At 40.0% G+C, this 20,576-nt stretch overlaps 4 protein-coding genes across 10 annotated transcripts; 1 reads left to right on the top strand and 3 right to left on the bottom strand.

Moving 5' to 3' along the window:
• Nucleotides 1-475: 475 nt before the first annotated feature.
• On the bottom strand, nt 476-1,885 carry LOC117639398 (acyl-CoA-binding protein homolog 1-like). Its single transcript, XM_034375006.1, has 4 exons — nt 1,729-1,885; nt 1,271-1,318; nt 1,069-1,183; nt 476-922 (listed from the first exon to the last, which is right to left on the bottom strand). The coding sequence occupies exons 2-4, from the start codon at nt 1,274-1,276 to the stop codon at nt 783-785; spliced, it is 261 nt and encodes an 86-aa protein (XP_034230897.1). The 5' UTR covers nt 1,277-1,318; nt 1,729-1,885; the 3' UTR covers nt 476-782.
• Nucleotides 1,886-2,297: 412 nt separating this feature from the next.
• On the bottom strand, nt 2,298-5,558 carry LOC117639388 (dnaJ homolog subfamily C member 2). Its single transcript, XM_034374995.1, has 11 exons — nt 5,398-5,558; nt 4,843-5,030; nt 4,691-4,766; nt 4,396-4,604; nt 4,091-4,269; nt 3,801-4,014; nt 3,484-3,722; nt 3,149-3,406; nt 2,837-3,063; nt 2,589-2,755; nt 2,298-2,475 (listed from the first exon to the last, which is right to left on the bottom strand). Exons 1-11 carry the CDS (start codon nt 5,462-5,464, stop codon nt 2,401-2,403), a joined length of 1,899 nt encoding a protein of 632 aa, XP_034230886.1. The 5' UTR covers nt 5,465-5,558; the 3' UTR covers nt 2,298-2,400.
• Nucleotides 5,559-5,776: 218 nt separating this feature from the next.
• Nucleotides 5,777-17,037, top strand: LOC117639385 (transcription initiation factor TFIID subunit 3). Of its 5 annotated transcripts, XM_034374989.1 has the most exons (12): nt 5,777-6,090; nt 6,445-6,696; nt 6,789-6,975; nt 7,071-8,559; nt 9,176-9,271; nt 9,907-10,116; nt 10,240-10,367; nt 10,570-10,596; nt 10,912-11,294; nt 14,119-14,246; nt 15,397-15,497; nt 15,576-17,037. In XM_034374989.1, exons 1-12 carry the CDS (start codon nt 5,925-5,927, stop codon nt 15,709-15,711), a joined length of 3,303 nt encoding a protein of 1,100 aa, XP_034230880.1. In that variant the 5' UTR covers nt 5,777-5,924; the 3' UTR covers nt 15,712-17,037. The 5 variants fall into 5 exon arrangements, with proteins under 5 accessions (XP_034230880.1, XP_034230877.1, XP_034230879.1 ...); XM_034374986.1 differs by lacking the exon at nt 14,119-14,246 and having other exon boundaries at nt 5,781-6,090; nt 10,912-11,566; XM_034374988.1 differs by lacking the exons at nt 9,176-9,271; nt 14,119-14,246 and having other exon boundaries at nt 5,782-6,090; nt 10,912-11,566.
• LOC117639387 (Bardet-Biedl syndrome 2 protein homolog) lies at nt 16,847-20,501 on the bottom strand. 3 transcript variants are annotated; one of them, XM_034374994.1, is made up of 13 exons: nt 20,366-20,501; nt 20,002-20,209; nt 19,616-19,804; nt 19,354-19,536; nt 19,060-19,282; nt 18,795-18,973; nt 18,654-18,710; nt 18,384-18,566; nt 18,148-18,309; nt 17,838-18,059; nt 17,524-17,690; nt 17,285-17,433; nt 16,847-17,197 (listed from the first exon to the last, which is right to left on the bottom strand). In XM_034374994.1, exons 2-13 carry the CDS (start codon nt 20,188-20,190, stop codon nt 17,097-17,099), a joined length of 2,004 nt encoding a protein of 667 aa, XP_034230885.1. In that variant the 5' UTR covers nt 20,191-20,209; nt 20,366-20,501; the 3' UTR covers nt 16,847-17,096. The 3 variants fall into 3 exon arrangements, with proteins under 3 accessions (XP_034230885.1, XP_034230883.1, XP_034230884.1); XM_034374992.1 differs by having other exon boundaries at nt 20,002-20,235; nt 20,313-20,462; XM_034374993.1 differs by having other exon boundaries at nt 20,313-20,431.
• Nucleotides 20,502-20,576: the final 75 nt, after the last annotated feature.

Raw genomic sequence — 20,576 nt, forward strand, 5'->3', positions numbered from 1 at the left:
GCCCTGCGGCCCCACTCACCTGTGTCGCGGGAGGGAGGGAGGGTCGGTCAACAAATGAGCCATCCGGAACAACACGCCGTGCAAGCCGCGTAGGCCGTGGCAGCCGTGGCTGTGCACCGCGGTGTGTCCGCGACCGTCGTCGGCATTTTGGGGCTGGCGCCACCGCGCCGCCTGCCGTGTTCCGACCGACGCGCGCAAGCGGAAGCCGCTCAACAAACTACCCGAGTTTCCGGTCGACTAGCGCTTACGGCGGCTTGCTCTGTCGGAGGCGCCCGTTTTCGCGGCGACCGGAGTCGGGGAAGACCACGCGCCCATTCATTCTCGTATCGAGACTGATGTACGCAGTGACGGGTGGCGCTGTGTCTAGTGCTCAGGCACTGTGCGACGTTGGAGCGGAAAGGGAAGGGGTTCGCCAGAACGAGCCACCTTCAGGATTCATGTCCTTCCACGAGAAATATTTCGCAAAAGGCGGTACTTAAGGTTTCGATTAACAAACCGCATTTTTATTACGCAATCTCAAAAATACACATACTTATAAACATTCGGTACATTCTTTTAAAAGTATAAACATAAAAATATGCATTGAAATATCAACATAAAATCGATCATATAAAATAAATGAGAAAACACAAAGAAACTATTTCATCACCGGGTGTTGAGCATATACATTACTGTAAAGACTGTGCGAATTTCACTGACAATCCACACCTTGAAACTTAATGAGACTCGCAAAGGAACGTTTGTGCTGGCGGACCATTTGTGCAAAAGCCACTCGACGTCGCCTAGTTCTTGCCGTACTTGGCGACCAGCTCGGCGACCTTGGCGATGTACGCCTCCTTGGCGGCGTCCTGGGTGGTGCCCTTCTTCTTTTCCCAGGCGTCCCACTTGTACTTGCCCTTGAAGTCCAGCATGCCGGGGCGAGCTGTCGGGAGAAAGGCAGATTTACAACGGAAACTTGGCCAAAAGTTGACTTGGACAGGCAAATCAGGTCGCCGCTTCGCTGCTGCTGGAGGGAGGGCGACTGCGATACTGCGATTTACAGAAGCCTAACCAAACCAACCGCCTCACCTGTGTTCACGTCACCCACGGTTCCTTGTTTGAAAAGAGCGTACAGTTCCAGCAGCTCATCGTCCGAAGGAGTAGTCTTCAACTGTTTCACTTCCTCAGCAGCTGCCTCGAAGGACTGCAGATGGAGAAAAACAGAAAATTTCGAGTCAGCATTGCAGCCAGATGCAAAATTTTGAGGTAAAATAGTCCTTTCAAGTCCTACCGCCATGGTGCAGAAGGGCTTGATGAGCGCGCGCGCGACAGGGGCGGTCTGTAACATAAGTTCAAATCCAACTGAAACAAAAAACACCGACGGAGTTGGCAGCTTCCGCTTCTCCAGCGGTACCAACCATCCGGAGACTACAGACCACCTCCCGCCCCTCCCCTCTCCTCCCCCTCCTCGACCTCCACACCTCCCTCCATTCACTCGACAACAGCAATGTCTTGGATGGAGCGAGGTTAGGCTCCCTTTCAAATTAATTCCACAGTTTTCCGCGTACATTGTCAACAATTTAGGTTACACAGTCTTGAACTAGCATTGTAGTATCGAGATCAAATATGCAAACTATGAGGGAAAACGACTGAGCCGAAAGAACATTTTAGAGGCAGCTATGTATCTTGCCCGGAGATTCATTCAATGTGCGACGTCGCAACGTACCTTTAAGTGACAGAAGCACTCACCTTCAAGAATAAAATCCACTTGCGCTCTTCCTAGTTGCACGTATAGCAATCGCGCTCTTGAGACCGGTGTGGTACCAAACGTTCCGAACTAGCCGGACACGCTACGCTAATTACTCATGAATAGAGGATGACTCCTAGTCCAGTCGCTCCCTCTAGCGGCAGAATCGTGAAGCTATTCAAACACGACGGATCGGAGATCAGGTTGCGCGGCTGGCATTTCGTCCATAAAGCAATATACCCTGATCTTTTTAAGAATTTAATCAACCAGCATCATCAGTGCCTATATGTTCACACTGTTCATGTTTCTGCTTCCTTTCATTTATCAAAGGTTGTGTGAGGCGGGAGGGGGAGGAGAAACAAGAGTAAGGACTAAGGACGTATACAATTTATTATTACTGGAGTAACTATATCACAAAACTTCATCATCAGAAAAAAATAATTCTCAAAACATCTCTCCAGACAAACATAAACCGGGCTAATGAACATTTAAGTAGTTAATATTTAAAAAATTGAATCCATAGTGATAACAGAAAAATTGCAAACAGTTGAGTTGAGTTGATGCTTTTGAGATTGGTCACAACAATGGGAGGAGAGCAATTGCACCAATAGAGATGATAGAGTAACAAAAAATTCAAATCCTCTTCATAGCTAGCCTACTAAAAGGTGGTCCGGTTATGTTGGTTTAGCAGAATTGTTATCACCAGTAGATTTCGCACTTTGCTTGGCACGAACCATTTCCACAAGTTCCTAGAAAGAAGAAAATATTTTATAGTGGTGTTTTTAGAATTAAATATGAATGACCCAACTATGCAACTTAAACAATGGCAGCTGAGTTAATATTAAGATAAGATAAAGTTTACCTTATAACGTTTCATGCAATCCTTTTTTGAACGTGTTGGAACATCTTCAGCAATTCTATCCCAACGTTCATCTGTCCCAGCAGGGAATTTCTTGAGAGCTTGTTCCAATTGCTGCTGTTCTTCATTAGTCCAGGGGGCAAGATTTTTACCTGCCTGAGCAGCTGGGGCTGAAGACGATCAAATTAGTTGCAGCTATTCTCAATTGGAACCCTTATGAGACCGAAAATTTGAAGACACTACAAACTTACTATCAAAACGCTCAGAGGCCCCACCATCAGCTTCAACTGTCACAATGTCACGTTTTTTGTTGTTCTGGAACTTGTCAAAGGCTAATGAGTTGACTTGCTCTCGCAATGCACTTCGGCTGTGATCGGATTTCTGTAATGTTTTGGCTTTGTCAAGAACCTCTTTTGGTGTACGAACAATGCCAGCACCCGATGCGTGAGAGTTAAGGAAGTTGGCAACACATTCCCATCTGCAAAATTGATAAAAGGTTTTTACAATTTGTCTTTAAATTAGAATGGGAGACTCTGGTTAGATTCAGTTTTAGCAAGATATACCTCTCTACAGTGCCTGCAGGGAACATGTTCACTGCTTTAATCAACAACTGTAACTGTTCCGGAGTCCAATTTGATACAACTTCAACCTTCTCCGTTGCTGGAGCAATTTGATTAGTACCCACAGAGACTCCGCGGCCAAGCCTAGCTGCCTCTACAACAAGGCGCCTTTCCTCATCCAGTTTTCGTTCACACTCTGTGAGAGCACTCACAAAAGCATCTCTCCCGCGCTCCTTCATGTCATTGTTAAGTTCTTGAAGTCTAGGCAAAAGACAACAATTAGAACAACTCTGTTCATGGAACACCACTAATGACCATAAATGAATAAATCAACTCACTGAGTTAATGACAGCATTTCACATATTTTCTCCATTCCAGTTAGATGAGGAAGTTTTTCATTTTCATTTATAACAAAATAGTCCTTTTCTTTAAGAAAATCGCGCATTGTTTTGCGTTCCTTTCTCATAGCCTTCTTGAAAGCTTCCTTTTGCTTCTTCTCAGCTTCCAGGCGTGTTTTCTCTTCTCGCTCCTTGGCTTCTTTTTCTTGACGAGCTTTCTCTTCAGCTTCCTTTTCAACCTGTGAAGCAATATTTAGAATTAATGCATTAAAAATTATTTGCCTGGATTCCCTGGGTCTACAAAACAAGCATCTTACCCTTTCTTGCTCGGCTCGAGCAGCCCTGGCCGCATCTTGCTTTGCCCGCTTGGCTGCAGTCTTCCTTTCAATCTCCTCCTGTCTAAAAGCAGCCACACGAGGATCCATATTGTAAGCCAGATCCACTAAAGAGCGAATGCGAACCATTTCTTCTTTTTTGCGCTTTATTCTCATTGCTTTGTTCTGCTTGTCAATCCATCTCCTCTGATCTCGGCTGCGGAAAAAAAAAAAAATTAGTGTCAAGTATGAGAAAATATTTTGAGAATAACTTCAGAGTAAATACAACTTACTCCATGCCAGAGTCTTTCTCTTCTTCATCCAGGTAGGAAAAGTCTCTCCATGACTGGAAGTCATACCAAAAATTATAAAATCTGTCTACTTCTTTCAATGTTGCATCTGGACCACCCAGTTTTGGAACAGGTTGCCTTTCTGACCAGCGAGTATTCATCTCGAAGAAGGCTCCTAATACCTGCAAACACCTGATAGTTAGAAACTGCTAGCAAATTGAAAAGATGTAAGAGAGATTCCAATGCAGGAGGATCTGGTTGGGGTGTAACATTAATTTAGGAGAGTTTGACACTACTAAAAGCCTAACCTGATAGAAATTTTTCTTAGTGTACTCGTTGGCTGTTGGAACACCATCATCAACTTCTGGATCTACTGAGTCATATGAACGGCGCTTGGATGGAACGCCAAGAACATCATAGGCTTTTGATATACAAACAAAGTAGTCATTATCTTGATCTACTTTTTCTCCTCTTGCTTTCCGTTTGTCAGGATGATGCCTTAATACTTTTTTACGGTCTAAAACACACAACAAGAAGGAAATAAGACTCAAGCAGATAAATATTCAGAAGAAATGTGTGTGGTTAGTTAAAGAGATTACTCACAGGCCAACCTGATCTCATTGTCAGTGGCTTTGTATCTCTTAGTGCCGAGGCCAAGCACCCTGTAGTGATCTTGATCCTAGTTTAAAAGATAGAAATTAATAAAAGGAGAAAAATATGCTAAAAGGCCCATACATGACATCAAAATATTTTACCTTGCACTCCTTAACATCCAAACTTTTAAGGTACTCCAAGTCATCATCCTCATTTGACGAATCATCCTCAACTTCATCCTCAGCCTCTTCATTACTGTTCAGCCAAACAGATTCCTCATTTTGATGAGCTATGCGGTAATAATTAAAATAGGCAGGTCCCACTGTCTGAACCTTACGGCGAGTAAGAGCTGCAAAAATTAAAAAATTGTCAAAACGATTGAACGTCAAGGACTACAAAACAGTTTTTCAAAGAAAGCAGTGCTGCAGATGGGCTAAACATGCAGCGCGAAGGACGAGGGAGGAACAAGACCGATGTAACCTCTCAGTCACAAGGCGCGACAGCACGACGACTAGTGCTGGCGACTTTTGCCCGGAGCAACAGGCAGACCCAATCGACAAAACATAAGAACCGAGTAACAAATCGGCAAACGAACTGTGAAATCATGCTTTGAGAGGCCATACGAAGAAATAAACATAGGCCTATTCACAGAAACATAACCTGCATTCACTTGCATGAGACGTTCCATGCGCTGTCAATAAATGAATCAAACTTACTGCAGACTCCATCTTTACACGAATTTTCCGGCACGATTTCCTCTCGGCATTCTTGGACGCACGTCATGATGAACGTTCAACCGGCATGCATGAGCAGAGCATGCCCAGTGTCCTGAAACTCCGCTGAAAAACGAGCCTCTCTTTAAGCAGGCGGCAAACCTTCCGACAGAAATATCCCCTGCGTCCTGCCTCCTCGAGGTGCGGGGAAATAAAGTAAATTGTGTTGGCGAACTGATGAAGAGGGAGTTTCAAATGTCAACTGGTGAGGTAACAAGAGTGAGCCATTATCTTCGGAAATTTGTGAAATACTCAACAAATATATGTTCATAATTTAATTAGAGAAATTTCTATTAATCCAGAGGATCTGCCAAACACTCAGAGAACCCTCCGGGGGCTTTATGTGTCATCAAGGTTGGTTGCATTGGTGACTTGACACGGTACAAATTTGGCCAAGATGGAGTACAGACAGCTGAGAGAAAGATGTAATGGGTGAATAATTTGTTGACAAAGACTTAATTTAGCCTACAATGGCACAAGAGTTTAATAGGAAAGCCCTCACGCTAGTCGTGGCTCAAATTTGCCAGACTATAGGGTGGCATTCCATAAATTCTACGCCTCTAGAATTACTGGTTGACCTCTTGCATAGATACTTGTTTGAAGTTGGAAAAAATGCTCATCTCTATGCAGAACAGCGTAAGTATTTCTTTTTGTTTTAAAATTGAAAAATCGTTTTAAAAAAATATTTTGCCTTTTCTATTTTGTTTGATTATTGAGTGATATCACTTTTTCCTTGAAATGACCGATATCACATAACCTCTAAAGTTAGGTTAAGTATGTTTGTAAACAACCGCAATGTCATATACTTGTTTCCCCGTTTTACTCCTATTAAACTTTTAATTCCTGTGTGCAAACACACTTTTCACGCACTTCAAAAGTATTACTTGCTTTGTTCAGATAGATCTACTGTTCGCTGTATGAAAATGTACTGTACCAAAAGACTGCTCTTTGAGTTGAAATCAGCTGACATTTTGTTCTTGTCTTTTACAGTGGGACATACCACTCCAGATTTGGACGATTTGGGTCTTGCTTTTCAAGAAATGGGAGTTAGTGTTGAAGATCTTAAAGAATATGTCCAATATGTTGATTCAGTACCTTTCATCCATCAAGTCCCTAAGTTCCCAGTACCTCGAGAATCCCATCTCAACTTTCTCAAGCCTGGGAGTCGAGAAGTCGTCACTCGGCCTGTTCATGTTCATGAATATCTTCCACCTATGTACCCTGATCTAGAAAATGAAGCTGGTGAGATTCATCATTCAAATTTGGTGCAAAATAATTCACCAATTGAATTGGCTTTCAGGCCCATCAATGCTGATATTTTTACTTTCTTTCAGCTGAAGAATATCCTAATAAAAACAGTCCATTGTCTGTGGATATATCATCTCCTGGGCCAAGTAGCGGTCCAAATAGCGCAGGTGGAAGCCTTTCTCCACAATCAAGCCCCAAACCTAATCCACTAAATCCATTTAAGCGACCAGGAGAACCTATTACAGCAGAAAGTCCAGCCCTTAAACGTGCTCGGTAATATGCTTGTTTCAAATCATTACTCCAATGTGTGTGTGTTTTTTTTGTTTTTTTTTTTCAAATTCTTAATGAAAATTGTGTGTTGTTTGCAGTGTGCTTATGGAAGAGGAAGGCAGGCCGTTGAGGGAAATAAGCAGTGTCATGATGACAACCTCTGGCTTTTTATCTCCTGCGAGAGAAGGCAAGCTTCCTGAGGCAAGAACACCCCTACAACCATCAGATTCAAGGTCCAACTCTCCTCAACCATCCCACTACCCATCTGTACCCCCTGAAGTTAACAAGTCTGATAAGAAACTTAAAAAGCTCCTACCCAAAAAACCCACTGATATTACAAAAAAAATGGACAAAGAAAACAAGAAGAAGGACCACAGCAGGGAAGCGGAACCTCAAGGCGAGTCAAATATGGATGAGTCTAACGTTGCAAAATTAGTGAGCATGAAGGAAACATCTAAATTGAAAGCCTTCAAGCCAGCTGGTTTTAAGCACCAACAGCCTCAGCCAGGCTCTTCATCCTCTGCAGGTGCTTACAAGATTCCCAAGGTTTCGGCCAATAAATCGCCCAAGCGGCCCAAACAGGCACATGCTCCTCACAACCTCGGGCCTCCAGCATCTCCTCCTATGTCAGATTACGATGACAAGATTTCTTCTGCTCCTGATCGCCAAAAACTTTCATTCTTCAAAAAGATATCCAAAGTTAAGGAAGAAAAACCAGAAAGGACTGACAAAAATGAAAGAATCAATGAAAGTCCCATTCCCATGAAAGAAACAAAAAATATTTCTGGAGGATGGGTTGTCAATGAAGAAAAGGCAAGAAAAGAGGTCAGAAGTTCTCAAATAGACAGCTGCATAGAATCAGTAATTCAGCAAGGCATACAAGATTGTGAAAACATCAAGAGGGAGAGGGATGTCAGTGTATCTAGTGACTCCTTTGTTGATGTTGGGGGCACTAGCATGGCAGCAGATAGTTCTCCCCTGCACACATACCCCTTTGAATTTGATGCTTCTCCACCTCATTCACCTGCTGCTCCTAAGACACCAGAAATTGTTCATACTCTTCTTGCCAAAGAGGAAAGCAAGAAGAAAAAAGAGAAATCAAAGTTAAAGAAAGAAATGAGGGCAAAGTCAAAAGAGCTGAGTCCTAAGAAATTGAAAATGGAACCCAACGAAGATGACTATGTAGAGCGCCCCAAAACCCCTGAGGTGAAACTTGATTTCAAACCATACCAATATGTCTCCGTTCCCCCTCATCCTGGGCTTATTCCCCCTCTATTGGATAACAAGAGACCTGAGAACCTGGCATTGATTCATTCTCCTCCACGAGATTGCCTTTCACCTGAGAAACCAGTGACACCTGGAGCTGGAGTTTTAGGGACATCCCTAAGCCATCAGATGCAGACCCCTACAACAATGCATTCCTTCTTCCACAACTCTCCTGCCTCATCATCTACTACAACACCCACTGGAGTGCCTGTGACTCCTGGTGCTGGAATTTTGCCTCTCACCCCAGGATACAATCTCCCTTCAGTAAGTCCTCTGATCAAGAAGAAAGGTCTGGATGGCAAAGGAAAGAATCTGGAAAAGGTATGTGTTGCCTGGGAATGTGACAATTGCAATATTTTCAGCTGCGCATGTGCATGTTTTGAAGCCTTGCCCTTAATGTCTTGTGCCCTCTTTATGAGCTATCTTAGATATATTAGCTCAGTTTTTTAATTAATTCTGATTTCTATAATAAATCTGCTGCACTTTAGTCGAAATTTGCTTTTTGCCAAGCTTTCATGCAGTTTGATCTTGTTCATTCTCTTGATAGTCCATACAAAGAGATAAATAAAGTCATGTAATATTTGTATCTTACATTCTGGTATAACAAGAAGTTTGCTTATTTGCTGCATAATAAAGGATGCATATTTGGCGTTCGGAACATAAAAGATAGACCTTATTATGTACAGAAAATATTTTTACCAAATTTCACAAGAAATTCAGCAGAAAATTTTAAAATTTCTCTTCAATATCCAATTTGTTTCTGATCTTGTTTTCTGAATTATTACCTAACTTGTCCGAGTGTTTGCGGAGCGTATTGAAATCAATATACATTTGCTTTGCAGCAATCACAATTGCTCTTTGCTAAATGTTTTGCTAAAAGTTTTGCATCTTGTGCATCTTGTATTTCCTGTCTTGTATGTTTGTTCCTGGTGTGAAGACCTATGCAAATTCTGGTGGCCAAGACAGTGACGTGGGGCAGGGTGGGATGCAATGCCATCAAGTGAGCAAGCAGAGAGGACTCGTCTTAGTTCTGGTAGGTAAAGATCAGCATTATGCGGGTTATGTACCTTGTGTCACTGTCCATCATATCTCAGTATTGTTCTTTCAACCTCAAATATTGCTAGTTTCTCTTTTGTCAAAACATGTCACACTAAAATGTTTATATATTGGTTGGGGGTTTTGTGCATGCTGCTTTTTTATTTAGTGCACAGCTTGGTGGTATGCATTTGTTTTGCTTGGAACGCTCAAAATTGTGTATCTCCTACCCTGGTAGCAGGTAAGTTTATCTAAGTTTAGAAAAAAAAAACGTACTGGTAATTACTTTTTCCACCTTCTCAAGAGTTCACGTAGTCTACCACTTTCATAACTCTCTGCATGCAGGGCTTCACTAGTACTTTGGAAGATTATCTTTTTAATTTCATTATTTGATATTGACACCTAATTATTACTTTACTTCATATTGACTATTGTTATTGCACCTTTGTCCACCCATGTAAATATAATTTACATACTGAAGAATTTTCTTGAGGTGAACAAGGGCACCAGGGTTTCTTCCATATTCATTTGGAATGCACTTTGGTTGTGCTTTACAAACTGATTGCTTTGAGTAAAATAATATTTGTTGCCATAATTTCTTGTTACATAATGGATTTTTGTGTACTTTTTCAGAAAAAAGAACACAAAAAAGACAAGAAGGATAAAAAGGATAAGAACAAAATTAAGAAGAAGAAGGATAAGAAGGATAAAAATAAAGACAAAAGCCTCAAGAAGAAGGATAAAGTCCTCAAGAAACTTAAGGATAAAAATGATTTGAAAGGTCTTGATAAAGTTAAGGACAAGATCAAAGATAAGAAGAAGGACAAGAAAAAGAAAGAGGAGGTAAATTTACTTTTTATTATTTATGATTTAGAACTGCTGTAGATTGTAATATTTTATCATCCTTATTGTTGTTTGAATCTACATTTTTAAAGACTGACGAATATTTCGTGCTCTGTTTTGCAGCCTCCCCCATTGCTTGTAACTGAGGAAATGGGTGTCCCAAAATTGACGTTACGGATTGGTTCTGACTCACCTCGTCCTGCTACTCCTGAGGCTGCTCTGCCGACAGCACCACTCACAGCTCCAAAAATGTATGTATACGTCGGTGTAGATTCTTTTTCACCAATGGTTAGGGGTATTGCTCAAATCTTAGTACATGTTTATAGAGTTTCCAAGCATTTATTTTAATCACCAGTATTGCATTGCTAATATTAGGTTACCATTTGAGGCACTGTTCACTTTTCTGTGACCAGGTTAAAATTAATAATGATTGGTCACTGTTTCCTTGTCTAGCCCGCAATCATTGTCAGGAACACAAAAGTAAGTAATTTTCACTTGTCGAATAATTGGTCCTGGAAATGTATCATGCAACATTTGAAAGTGTAGTTAAATAATAGAGGTAGTAATTGTTGAATAGCAATAGATTAGCATGGTGCTTAAACAACTTGTTAGTGTTAATAGAATGTTTCTGTCATTGTGTTCATGGTTCAGTAGGTACATTGTTTTTCATCATGTTAATATTGAGCCTAGAATAACATACCTACTACCTAATACTCTGTGATTTTTGTTCCAGTAGATTTTATGTGTAGTTGTAAATTTCTTGTCAATTAATGCTTTTCTATTCTTCTTTCACAGAGTAATCAAACCTGTTAAAAAGCCTGTTTCTGAAGAGGAAAGAATGTTGAAGGCTGGTCTCATGCCAGAACCACCACTATTTTCTTCCTCTCATGTAATTGAGTCTGAGCGATATCGCCGTGAAAAAGAACTGAAACGTGAGCGAGAAAAAGAGCAAGAACGGGAAAAAGAGAAATTGGAAAAAGAAAGGCTTGAACGAGAAAGAGAATTGGAGAGAGACAGACAGCGGGAAGTGGAAAGAGAGCGTGAGCTTGAAAGAGAGCGAGAAAGAGAACGTGATGAAAGGGAAAGAGAAAGGGAAAAGGAGAGAGCTAGATTGGCTGCTCTAGACCAAACATCTCGGACTCCGGTCTGTGCTGTAAAACCATCTAAACAGAAATCAAGTAAGACTCATAAACACCCCTTCTCTGATCTGTCATCTTTCACATCTGCCTCCTCCCCCTTCCCGACCCTATCCGCCTCCCAAAACCAACTAGATACCCCCAAAGTGAAAAAATCTTCAAGCAAAAAGGATAAATCTCTGAAAAAGTTAGAACGAACAGTTAGTCCGTCACCAGATATTAATCCTGTGCGAACTGTCGCACCAACACCAGTTGCTGTAGGTGGTCCTGCGACTCCTCTAACATCTGAGCAAATTACTTCAGGCATCATTTTTGTAAGTATAACACAAATACAACTGTGGGCCAATATTGTGATTATTACTACGTTTCAATATGGTTGCTCCACTCTCAGTTTTCTCAGAACTTTTCTGGCTGATTCAAGTGGAATTGATGATACTTTTGTGCCAAAAAAGGCTTGGCGCTGACTGTTTTCTTCAATTTGTTAGAAACTTCCATTGACCTTATAAAGTTTCTGAAAATTGAAGTGCCACCTAGATATGATCTGTATGGAACATTTGAATCGTAGTAATCGTCAACAAATTCTCACAAACATAATTAAACCAAAGCATTGTCTGTTCATTAAGGGCCACATTACAGTACTTACCGAATATTTAAACACTTAATACATGAAAGAATCGTCTCTTTGTGAATTGTATCTTGTTTCCTCTTTGAATCTTTGAGAGTAGGTAGGGTGTCATGTTTATTTGTCCTCTAGAGTTAGTTTCACAGGATGTCTCAAATACGTGTGTAACCTGATCAAAGTGATGCTTTTGTTTTGTGTTTATATAAAGGCCCTACTCAATTCATATTGTGTTCAGGTATGAACCACTGGCCTCCCATTATTTGTTAGATATTTATCTCCCTTTCATCCATCCCGACTCCCATTCCCAAACTCCTATTTGCATGCTATGTCTTTTCATTTTATAAGTATTTTGTTGGTTTTTGCTTGTGTACTGATTTGAATCTTCTTATTTCTCTCTTTTGCTGTAAATTTTACACCCTTGTATCAGTTTTCAGGGTAAAGTGTAGAAATTTTTTGAAGTAGATTGTATTTTTTTTAAATCAGCTTTGTGCTTCCCATTTTGTGTAAAACAGTACTCAAAGCAGTCTAACTGCCTCTTTGTATAATTTGTTGACCAAAACTGCACAGTTCTGTTTTCTGATTGATGTAGTTGTTACTCCTGGTTATGGATATTGAGTGTTACAACTTGAGAGTGGTCACAAAACATGATTGGTGCAATCTGTATTCTTTTCTGACTTGTATTCAGTTGTGGATACTTCTAGAGTAGCTTGAGCCAAGTCAGATACAGTGGGGACACAATAACCCCACCCCTACCTCCACTCACTAGCCCAGTGGTTCTCAATCTTAGGGTCGCGACCCCAAGTGGGGTCGCGAAAAAATTTTAAGGGGTCGCGGCGAGGTAGCTGGGGTCGTGTTTTGGGCCGATTTTAAGCAGCCACTGCGTCTGATCCGAGGCGGGCATTTTGCTCCCTCAACGGGCAATTGGTCTTTGAACCTTCCTTTAGCATGCCTTTGTTACGGAGTGTGATTATCAGTCTAAGTTTGGGAGCAGTATTGTCTCAAAGTTTACCAAAACGGTCAGAAATGTCTTTGAAAAATCGTGTTTTGGGCCGATTTTAAGCAGCCACTGCGTCTGACCCGAGGCGGTATTTCGTCCTCCTTCAACGGGCAATTGGTCTTTGGACCTTCCTTTAGCATGCCTTTGTTACGGAGTGTGATTATCAGTCTTAGTTTGGGAGCAGTATTGTCTCAAAGTTGGCCGAAACGCTCAGAAATGTCTTTGAAAAACCGTTGTGACTGTTTTGGTCAACTTTGAGACAATACTGCTCCCAAACTAAGACTGATAATCGCATTCCGTAACAGAGGCATGCTAAAGGAAGGTCCAAAGAACAATTGCCCGTTGAGGGAGCAAAATGCCCGGCTCGGATCAGACGCAGTGGCTGCTTAAAATCGACCCAAAACATGATTTTTCAAAGACATTTCTGAGCGTTTTGGCCAACTTTGAGACAATACTGCCCCCAAACTAAGACTGATAATCGCACTCCGTAACAGAGGCATGCTAAAGGAAAGTCCAAAGACCAATTGCCCGTTGAGGGAGCAAAATGCCCGCCTCGGATCAGACGCAGTGGCATGCTAAAGAAGGGGTCCCGTGGGGTCGTGAAACTTTTCCTGGGGGTCGCGGAAATTTTTGGCTACAAATTTGGGGTCGCGAGCCGAGAAAGGTTGAGAACCGCTGCACTAGCCCTTGAAATCCTAGCACCAAGAGACCACACTAATGTCTCCACACGCCCTCTTGTGACATTGTTTTACTTTTTCTATGTTTTTGTTGTGCACATTTTACACAGTAGTTTGGATGTTTTTTTGTTTTTTTTTCCCTCTGAGTTTTTTGCAAGAATGTTTTGCTGTAGTAAAGTATTAAACCCCTCCAAGCTTTTCAACTGCTTCAATAATCAAAAGGAATTGGAATGCTTGCATGCACGGTTGCTTTTGTTTCACCCTTAAATAATTTTTTTATGGGATCCAACTTAAATATTGCTTCAGCTACATTATTAAAGAGTATTTAGTGGCTTAGTTACTTAAAAACTTATCACCAATCACTAATTTTATTTTTCTTCTATTTGCTTGTTGTTTTCCAAGCATTGTCTCTTGCTTATCATTCTGGAAGCTTACCCCTTCCAGAATTATGCATCAATGTTGCTGTGCCAAGTTCATATTCATGGTCAAATGGTTGCCTTTCTCATTGAGAAGTGCAACACCCATGTCGTATGACATCATTTCATTTCATAATTTCATTGTGCCATGCAGAGGTGAAGCAAGCTGCTAAAGTCGCTGCTAAAGCCTTCCCTACCCTTACCTCAGAGGATCCTTCGCCCAAATTGCTCATCAAGGCTAAGCAATCCAAGAGGACTGAAACTGAACCCGAAATCGTGGTGGTAAGTCTTGTAACATTTGTCCACAAAACTATTATTATCAAAGTCAAGGTAACAACCCAATTTTTCTGATAAATTCAAACATTCAACTCAGTACTTGAACATTGAATTGAATCACAAACAAATGTAAATTCAGACAGATGTTCTGAACCTAAATTACAAGAGACTTGACTACTTCAGATGTACTCATAGTCACTTCTTTAGTTGCATTTTTTTTGGGGGGGGGACAGAGCTTGATTGAGTCAGTTAAATGCTATTTGTTTATGTGATTTTCCTTATTGAGTCTACCAAAAGGAATTTTTGCATGCCTTTGGCATGCTTGCAACCAGGAAATGCAGAAGTTCTTTCTAGCGTTTTTACTCAGCAGTTAACACAAAAAAAAAAAAAGTTTAGTATGCTTTTAGCTTTTATCATTGCTGCTATAGTTCATTGACATCAAAGATATGTGCTGATCATTCATGCTACAGTATTGGAGAGTAGGATTTTGAGTAGATATTACTTAACATTCAATCATTTGTTTCTTCATCTGCTCATTCAGCATGGTGGGTTTATGCTAGATGGCCTATCCTGCTCGTGGGAGCTTTGGGAAACCTTTATGTTATTTTATGTTTCTGCATGTTAACTGATCATGGTTGAAGGTGAACATGAATGCATGTTCTTTGTCATGTTTGCCTTTCTCTCCTGCAAGTTTAATAACAAGAAATACAATTTTTAATATACAAAGTACCAAGTATGTTCGCATCGTCCTCTAGTCTTCATAGGTATGTGAGAGAGATAGTGTGGCTTGATTAAGGTAAACAAGATTATTCATGCAAGAAAATTCAAGATGAGAAGTTCTTCATATCCTCTGAAGTCATCCCCAATTTCAATGGCAACAGCACCCCAGGCCAAAGGAAAGCCCCATCTTGCAGAAGATTTCTTTTCTCTTTGCAGCTTTTCCTAGATAAGAAGTTATGTTAGTGTAAAACAACTTAGTGTTTTATTGTGAGGAAACCTGTAACACAAATGATCTGTCATGTGGTCCTTTTTGAACATAAGAACAAAAGAAAAATACCTACAGTCTGCTTATGGTTTAAATCTAAATTAAATTGGGTGAAGGAAAATGTTGTGCCTAATTCTGCTGCATTTACATATATTTGTGTGCCTCTTTCAGGATGCAATGGGTAACAAAGTTTGGATATGTCCTTCTTGCAAGTGCCCAGATGATGGAAGGCCCATGATTGGTTGTGATGACTGTGATGCCTGGTACCATTGGTATGTATCTTATCTCAATAATTGTTACTCGCTTCACGCTATATGAAGCTTGAGTTCTAATAATTTTGGTTAATGCAGGGTATGTGTAAACATAACAATTGCTCCTGACGAAAATGAAAACTGGTACTGTCGTTTCTGCACCATGAAAAAATCTGAAAACCTGGACAAGAAGAAGAAAAAGAAGTCTAAGAAAAAACCTAAAGTACCTGTTTGATGAAAATTAGCTAATCATAATTTAAAAACTTATGGGAACACTATGAGGAAATCAGTTTGTAGTGAAATGTTTTTAATGCATTTTATTTCTTTCAAATGTTGCTAAATTATTTTTGCTCAAAGCAATTCATGTCCATTTAATCATAAATTGTCAACAACTTCACAGTTGTGTTGCATTGTTTCTAAGTGTTTATAATGCTGTTTTCTACTGTTTACTGTATGTCATGTGTATTGTATAACATATTTAACTATCCATTTTGAGGTGGAAGCTATGTTGTTTTGTTTTTTCTTCTTTTTTTATTATGCAGTAGAGTCTCAGTTCACTGAATTTTGAATAAGCAAGGACTGCATAAATCAGAGTTTCTTATAAATGAATATCAGCAGGGTTGCAAAAGCACTCATGCTGATGAAATTTTATGTATAGTGTAAATAGTACTGAACTTTATATAATTGTAAATTCTTTATGAATTTTTGTGTAGTTGATTTTGATGAACATTTTAGCTAACTGATGCAACTCATAGATGTATTTGTTGTTGTTGGGCTCCACTAGTCTGAAACTGAAGAATCAATATGAAATTTATCAGTTCATCTGTTGTAGTGTAGTTTCACAGTGTATTTACTTATTTCCATTTAACTGGATGTTGGTGATATATTACATTGCATGTATATTTGAAGCTTGTTTTATTAGGGTAGGACTTAGGGAGCCGTTGCTACATCCCTAATTTTCTAACCCATTCCTTCTACCATCTTTGTACCTTACAGTTGCCAATATAGACAAACGTTTAGTTTTTGTGAATTTCATATGTTGGTTGCCTTTTTTCAACCCCTTCAAAAGGAGTTCCCACAAGCTTGTAAAATTTAATGAAACACACCCTTTGATTTATTTTCATAGTAAATAGGGGTTTGTTGTTGTTGTTCACATGTGTAATGCATTGTTTAGGTCGTATGTAGTCAGCAGGGTTTTGTCGTATTGACACAAAATTTGAACACAAGTTGTTTTCTTTTTCTCAGGCATAAGTGCAATCAATATATTATATTATTATAGTACATACTTGTGTAAGGATAACACTATCTTGTCATTAACACATGTTGCTCCCATTTTATATTGATGCAATGTAACCAAAAGTAGCAATAAGTCAGTTATCACAATTTTATTGTTCATTTTTGGTTAGAGCTTCAGGTGTATCAGAGGTATAGGAAATATCCAAAGTGTGATCACGGACATGCTGTTGTCTTGGCTGTACACCTTTACAGTTTTATGGCTAAACAGTAAATGCTTTAATTTTTAAAAAATATAAATAAACTTAGTGTGACGAGTTTACATTTAGCTTCTGCTTACATTCTTCTTTTCCACCAACGCCCTCAGATATGTTTATGTTGACATAGTTAAGCTTCACCAGTTCTCACAATTTTCAAGAGAGAATGAAGATTATTGCTTTGCAGAGCTGATCTGCTAAGGTTGACAACATCAGCTTTGTTCTGTCCAACTGGAAGGAAAATAAGAAATTGACATCACTATAGACTACTTAATACCAGGTTGTGGCATATCATTTGACTTGTAATTAACTCCTCACCTCTGAGTCGAGCAGCTTTTTGGATTGTCAAATTTATTTGTTTCAATATTTCAAGCAATTCATTGTGGTTGCTGCACCTAATATTGTAGCTATTTATCAGGTCATCATTTACCTCTAGCAACTGTGTGTGCCATTCTCGCATACTGGTTCTAGAGAACAAAGAACTGGTTTAATTCCTCCTATTTCAATTTTTTGTGTAAAATTTTGTGCCAACATTTGTAACTTAAATAATTACTTACAGATCAGGCAAAAGACGAGCATCTTCTGCCCGAACAATCAAGTTCCGAATGAGTCCCGCGCGATGCGCCAGGTCAGCCCCAAGCTGTATTCTCACTTCTTGAAGATTAGCAACCTTTTCTAGCCACTCTCCTAAGTGAGCCAATTCATCGGGGAATTCAGCTGTAACCTGAGATGGATCAAAGCATTTCATCATGAATTAATTCCTCAGGTACTATTTCCCAGTTATAAGGAGCCTCATTCCATCCCAAAACTCTTGATTATAATTTGACACACCCCTCCTAAAAAAGCCACTTCATTATGTAGTAGTTATTACCTGAAGGTTGGAAAGATTGAGAAAGGAAGCCAAGGACTGCACAAGATCACCAGCAAGTGTCATATTAGATGTTGCTATGGCCATTCGTCCTGCTGGGTGCATTGATATACTCAAGAGAGATCCATCTCGTAGTGCAGAGAAGGAGAGTGATAATGAGCCACCACCCGACTCTGGTTCTAGCTCAGATGAGAGCAAAAAATTTTGGTTAATCCACAAAACGACCTGTCATTTTAAACAAACCCCACAAAAAATGGACATTAAGACAGGTGATTTAACTTTTTTTAAACTCAACCTTTCAATTTTGTCTTACCCTTTGTATTCTTTCACTAATAAAGAAAGAAACAAAATTCTGTGGTAATTCCTCTGGGAGAGGGGCTGATGCTGAAATGAGGTTATACATTGAAAATCTGGGTAAATGACGAGTCAGCTCAAAAACATGGAATTGCTCAGTTCGAGGTAAGCCCACCAGAGCCTGAATAAATCAAACACAAAGGGTTAGTTCTCACTTTCAAAATTCCATTTAAAAAATTCTTTTTATCTGCTCACCTTAATGTGAATGTCTAAGGGAACATCACGAGGAGGGAAAAGTGCAACTTTCAAGCTTGATGTTAGTTCTTCATCTCGTGGATGCACAACATGTGTTTCTCCCGCAAATATACCTTCAGCAAAAACTAGTACTGCGCGGATAATTGTTTCATTGTTGGTTGTCAAGCATAATTCTACATGAGGCTGAAATGCAAGCATTATATCAGACATTTAAATGAAAAGTAAGGTGTATACAGTATTTGAATTTTTCCCGTTAAAATATAGGCTTACCCCTTTTGATTTATTTCCCATATTTATTGACACTGTTGTTTGTAAACTTGTTTTGGCCTAAGATCAAACAACAACAAGAATTTGTGAGCTCACACTTAAATGTGGATTAAGGAACATTTTAATAAGATGTGTAGCACTTACTGGTATCATTCCTGCATTCATATTTGTTTGCGCAGCACCACTAGAAGAACGGGTGTTACTTTCATAATTTCTTAGCTCCATAAGGAGAGCTTGTTTTTTTTGCAAGAGATCTCTCACTGCATCTTGATGGGCATTCCCCTCCATCAAGGATCCCAGTCGGGATGAGTCATATCCCCGCACTACAGAGGGTAATAAATCATGATTGTTTTTATTTTTTGAAACTTAATAGCCAATCTCCATATTGTTTCAATTACACCAATCATACCTTCACCATCAACAGAGCAACAAATTAATTGTGAACGTCCTTCAAGTCTGTAATCTCCGTCTGCCAGGCCTGCGACACTATTATTAAAATTGTCCTTGAACACCACTTCTCCAGTGCGACTATTTCTAGCATCAACCTTTCCGTTTGACCAGCCTGTCACTAGTTCCTCCACACCATCGCCATCAATATCGTAACTTAAAACCGAAACAGCTCGGTTTTTGGACTGTAAATAAACACTGTTGTAAATATTATTTCTACAAAGCATTTTTTTCAACAGGATCCAGGACAAATCACCTTGACTCTCCACACTCGGTGAAGCTTGTTGTAAACACCTACAGTACCATTAGCGAGCGCATAAGCCATTTTACTACCTCTTAAAGGTGCCAAAATTGTTGCAACCTCTGTTTCTGAAGTTTCTCCAACCATAACATCTTCTTTAAACACCCTTAAATCAAAATCATCAGAACCAACTATCAGCTGTAAATATAGAAATATATTTTCAGAAAAATGTTCTGTAATTCATGGAAAAAGACACAAATGTGCAACATCAGCTTACCTCATTTTCTCCATCCAAATCATAGTCCAGCAATGCAAGGGATCGGACATTGTCACCTGACACAGTCCAATATGGGTCATTTCCTTTATAGTCGAATCCTTGGATTGAGCAATTTCCACCGACCAAAGCTAAAGGATTTTCATAGCCACTCAGATGCCCCACTACTATGATATTGGCTCCATCTGCTACCTGTGAAAACAATCAATGATGATGACACACATAACAAGGAGAGAAATTGTTCAAATGAGCATGCAAGATGAGACAGGTAAAATCAATAATTCTATTTATTACCAGCAAATTGAAGTGTGTGCAAAGGGCCTGGGTGAAATTCTAGGAGGAAAGTGCTAATGCTAGAAATGTTTGGGGCGAGGAAGTTTGGCTATCACCTCTTTATAGAACAAATCTTTATTGTTTTCCACATTGTATGCCAAGACACTCGAAGGCGTTCCCACAACCAATATGTCCTGTTCCAAATCTGGGTGAAGACGTCCAGCGCAGAGAGCGGAAACATTTCGGTTAACACTAAGAAGCGAAATTTCCTTGTTCACTTGGCTCCAGGTAGCTGCACCAGACATTTGGGAGGTGGTTCCAAGCCTACGATGAGGACTGTGGATTAAAACCTGTAACTTAAATATGTTATAGAAAGTACACATCAAAGACAGACAACGGCTATCAAACCTTTCCTGTAGCTTTATACCTTATCAGCTGTTGTTGCTGCAGTCAAGCAGGAGTGAGATCCATCATATTTACCAATGGTTACTCTACCAGGTAGTAGCTTATGGTTAAGCTGCAGGGTAAAGACTGGGACTGCCATACTGTGTAAGGTGTAAAACTTAACTCCTTTCAGACTTTGTCCGAAACTCAGCTGTCACTGTCTGTCTGCTACACGCAACGACGCAAGTATTTCAAAGCCCCATGTTGTGATGTTTACATCCAACGTTGCCATGGAGACAGCTGTTGT

Source organism: Thrips palmi, unplaced genomic scaffold, assembly GCF_012932325.1.
Source record: "Thrips palmi isolate BJ-2018 unplaced genomic scaffold, TpBJ-2018v1 HiC_scaffold_11, whole genome shotgun sequence".
NCBI lineage: Eukaryota > Metazoa > Arthropoda > Insecta > Thysanoptera > Thripidae > Thrips > Thrips palmi.

Bases quoted from the DNA above. Each gene is read 5' to 3' on its own strand.
- LOC117639398 (XM_034375006.1), bottom strand. The intron at 923-1,068 runs GTGAGGCGGTTG...TTCTCCCGACAG, and splicing joins CGTGGGTGACGTGAACACAG to CTCGCCCCGGCATGCTGGAC.
- LOC117639388 (XM_034374995.1), bottom strand. From the start codon at position 5,464: ATGACGTGCGTCCAAGAATGCCGAGAGGAAATCGTGCCGGAAAATTCG. The intron at 4,767-4,842 runs GTAAAATATTTT...CTTTTAAACTAG, and splicing joins TGGATGTTAAGGAGTGCAAG to GATCAAGATCACTACAGGGT. The intron at 4,605-4,690 runs GTGAGTAATCTC...TGTGTGTTTTAG, and splicing joins CAATGAGATCAGGTTGGCCT to ACCGTAAAAAAGTATTAAGG.
- LOC117639385 (XM_034374986.1), top strand. From the start codon at position 5,925: ATGGCACAAGAGTTTAATAGGAAAGCCCTCACGCTAGTCGTGGCTCAA. The intron at 8,560-9,175 runs GTATGTGTTGCC...CCTGGTGTGAAG, and splicing joins AAGGAAAGAATCTGGAAAAG to ACCTATGCAAATTCTGGTGG. The intron at 9,272-9,906 runs GTAGGTAAAGAT...GTACTTTTTCAG, and splicing joins GAGGACTCGTCTTAGTTCTG to AAAAAAGAACACAAAAAAGA.
- LOC117639387 (XM_034374992.1), bottom strand. From the start codon at position 20,429: ATGGCAGTCCCAGTCTTTACCCTGCAGCTTAACCATAAGCTACTACCT. The intron at 18,310-18,383 runs GTGAGCAGATAA...TGATTTATTCAG, and splicing joins CCTTAGACATTCACATTAAG to GCTCTGGTGGGCTTACCTCG. The intron at 17,198-17,284 runs GTGAGGAGTTAA...TTTTCCTTCCAG, and splicing joins AAAAGCTGCTCGACTCAGAG to TTGGACAGAACAAAGCTGAT.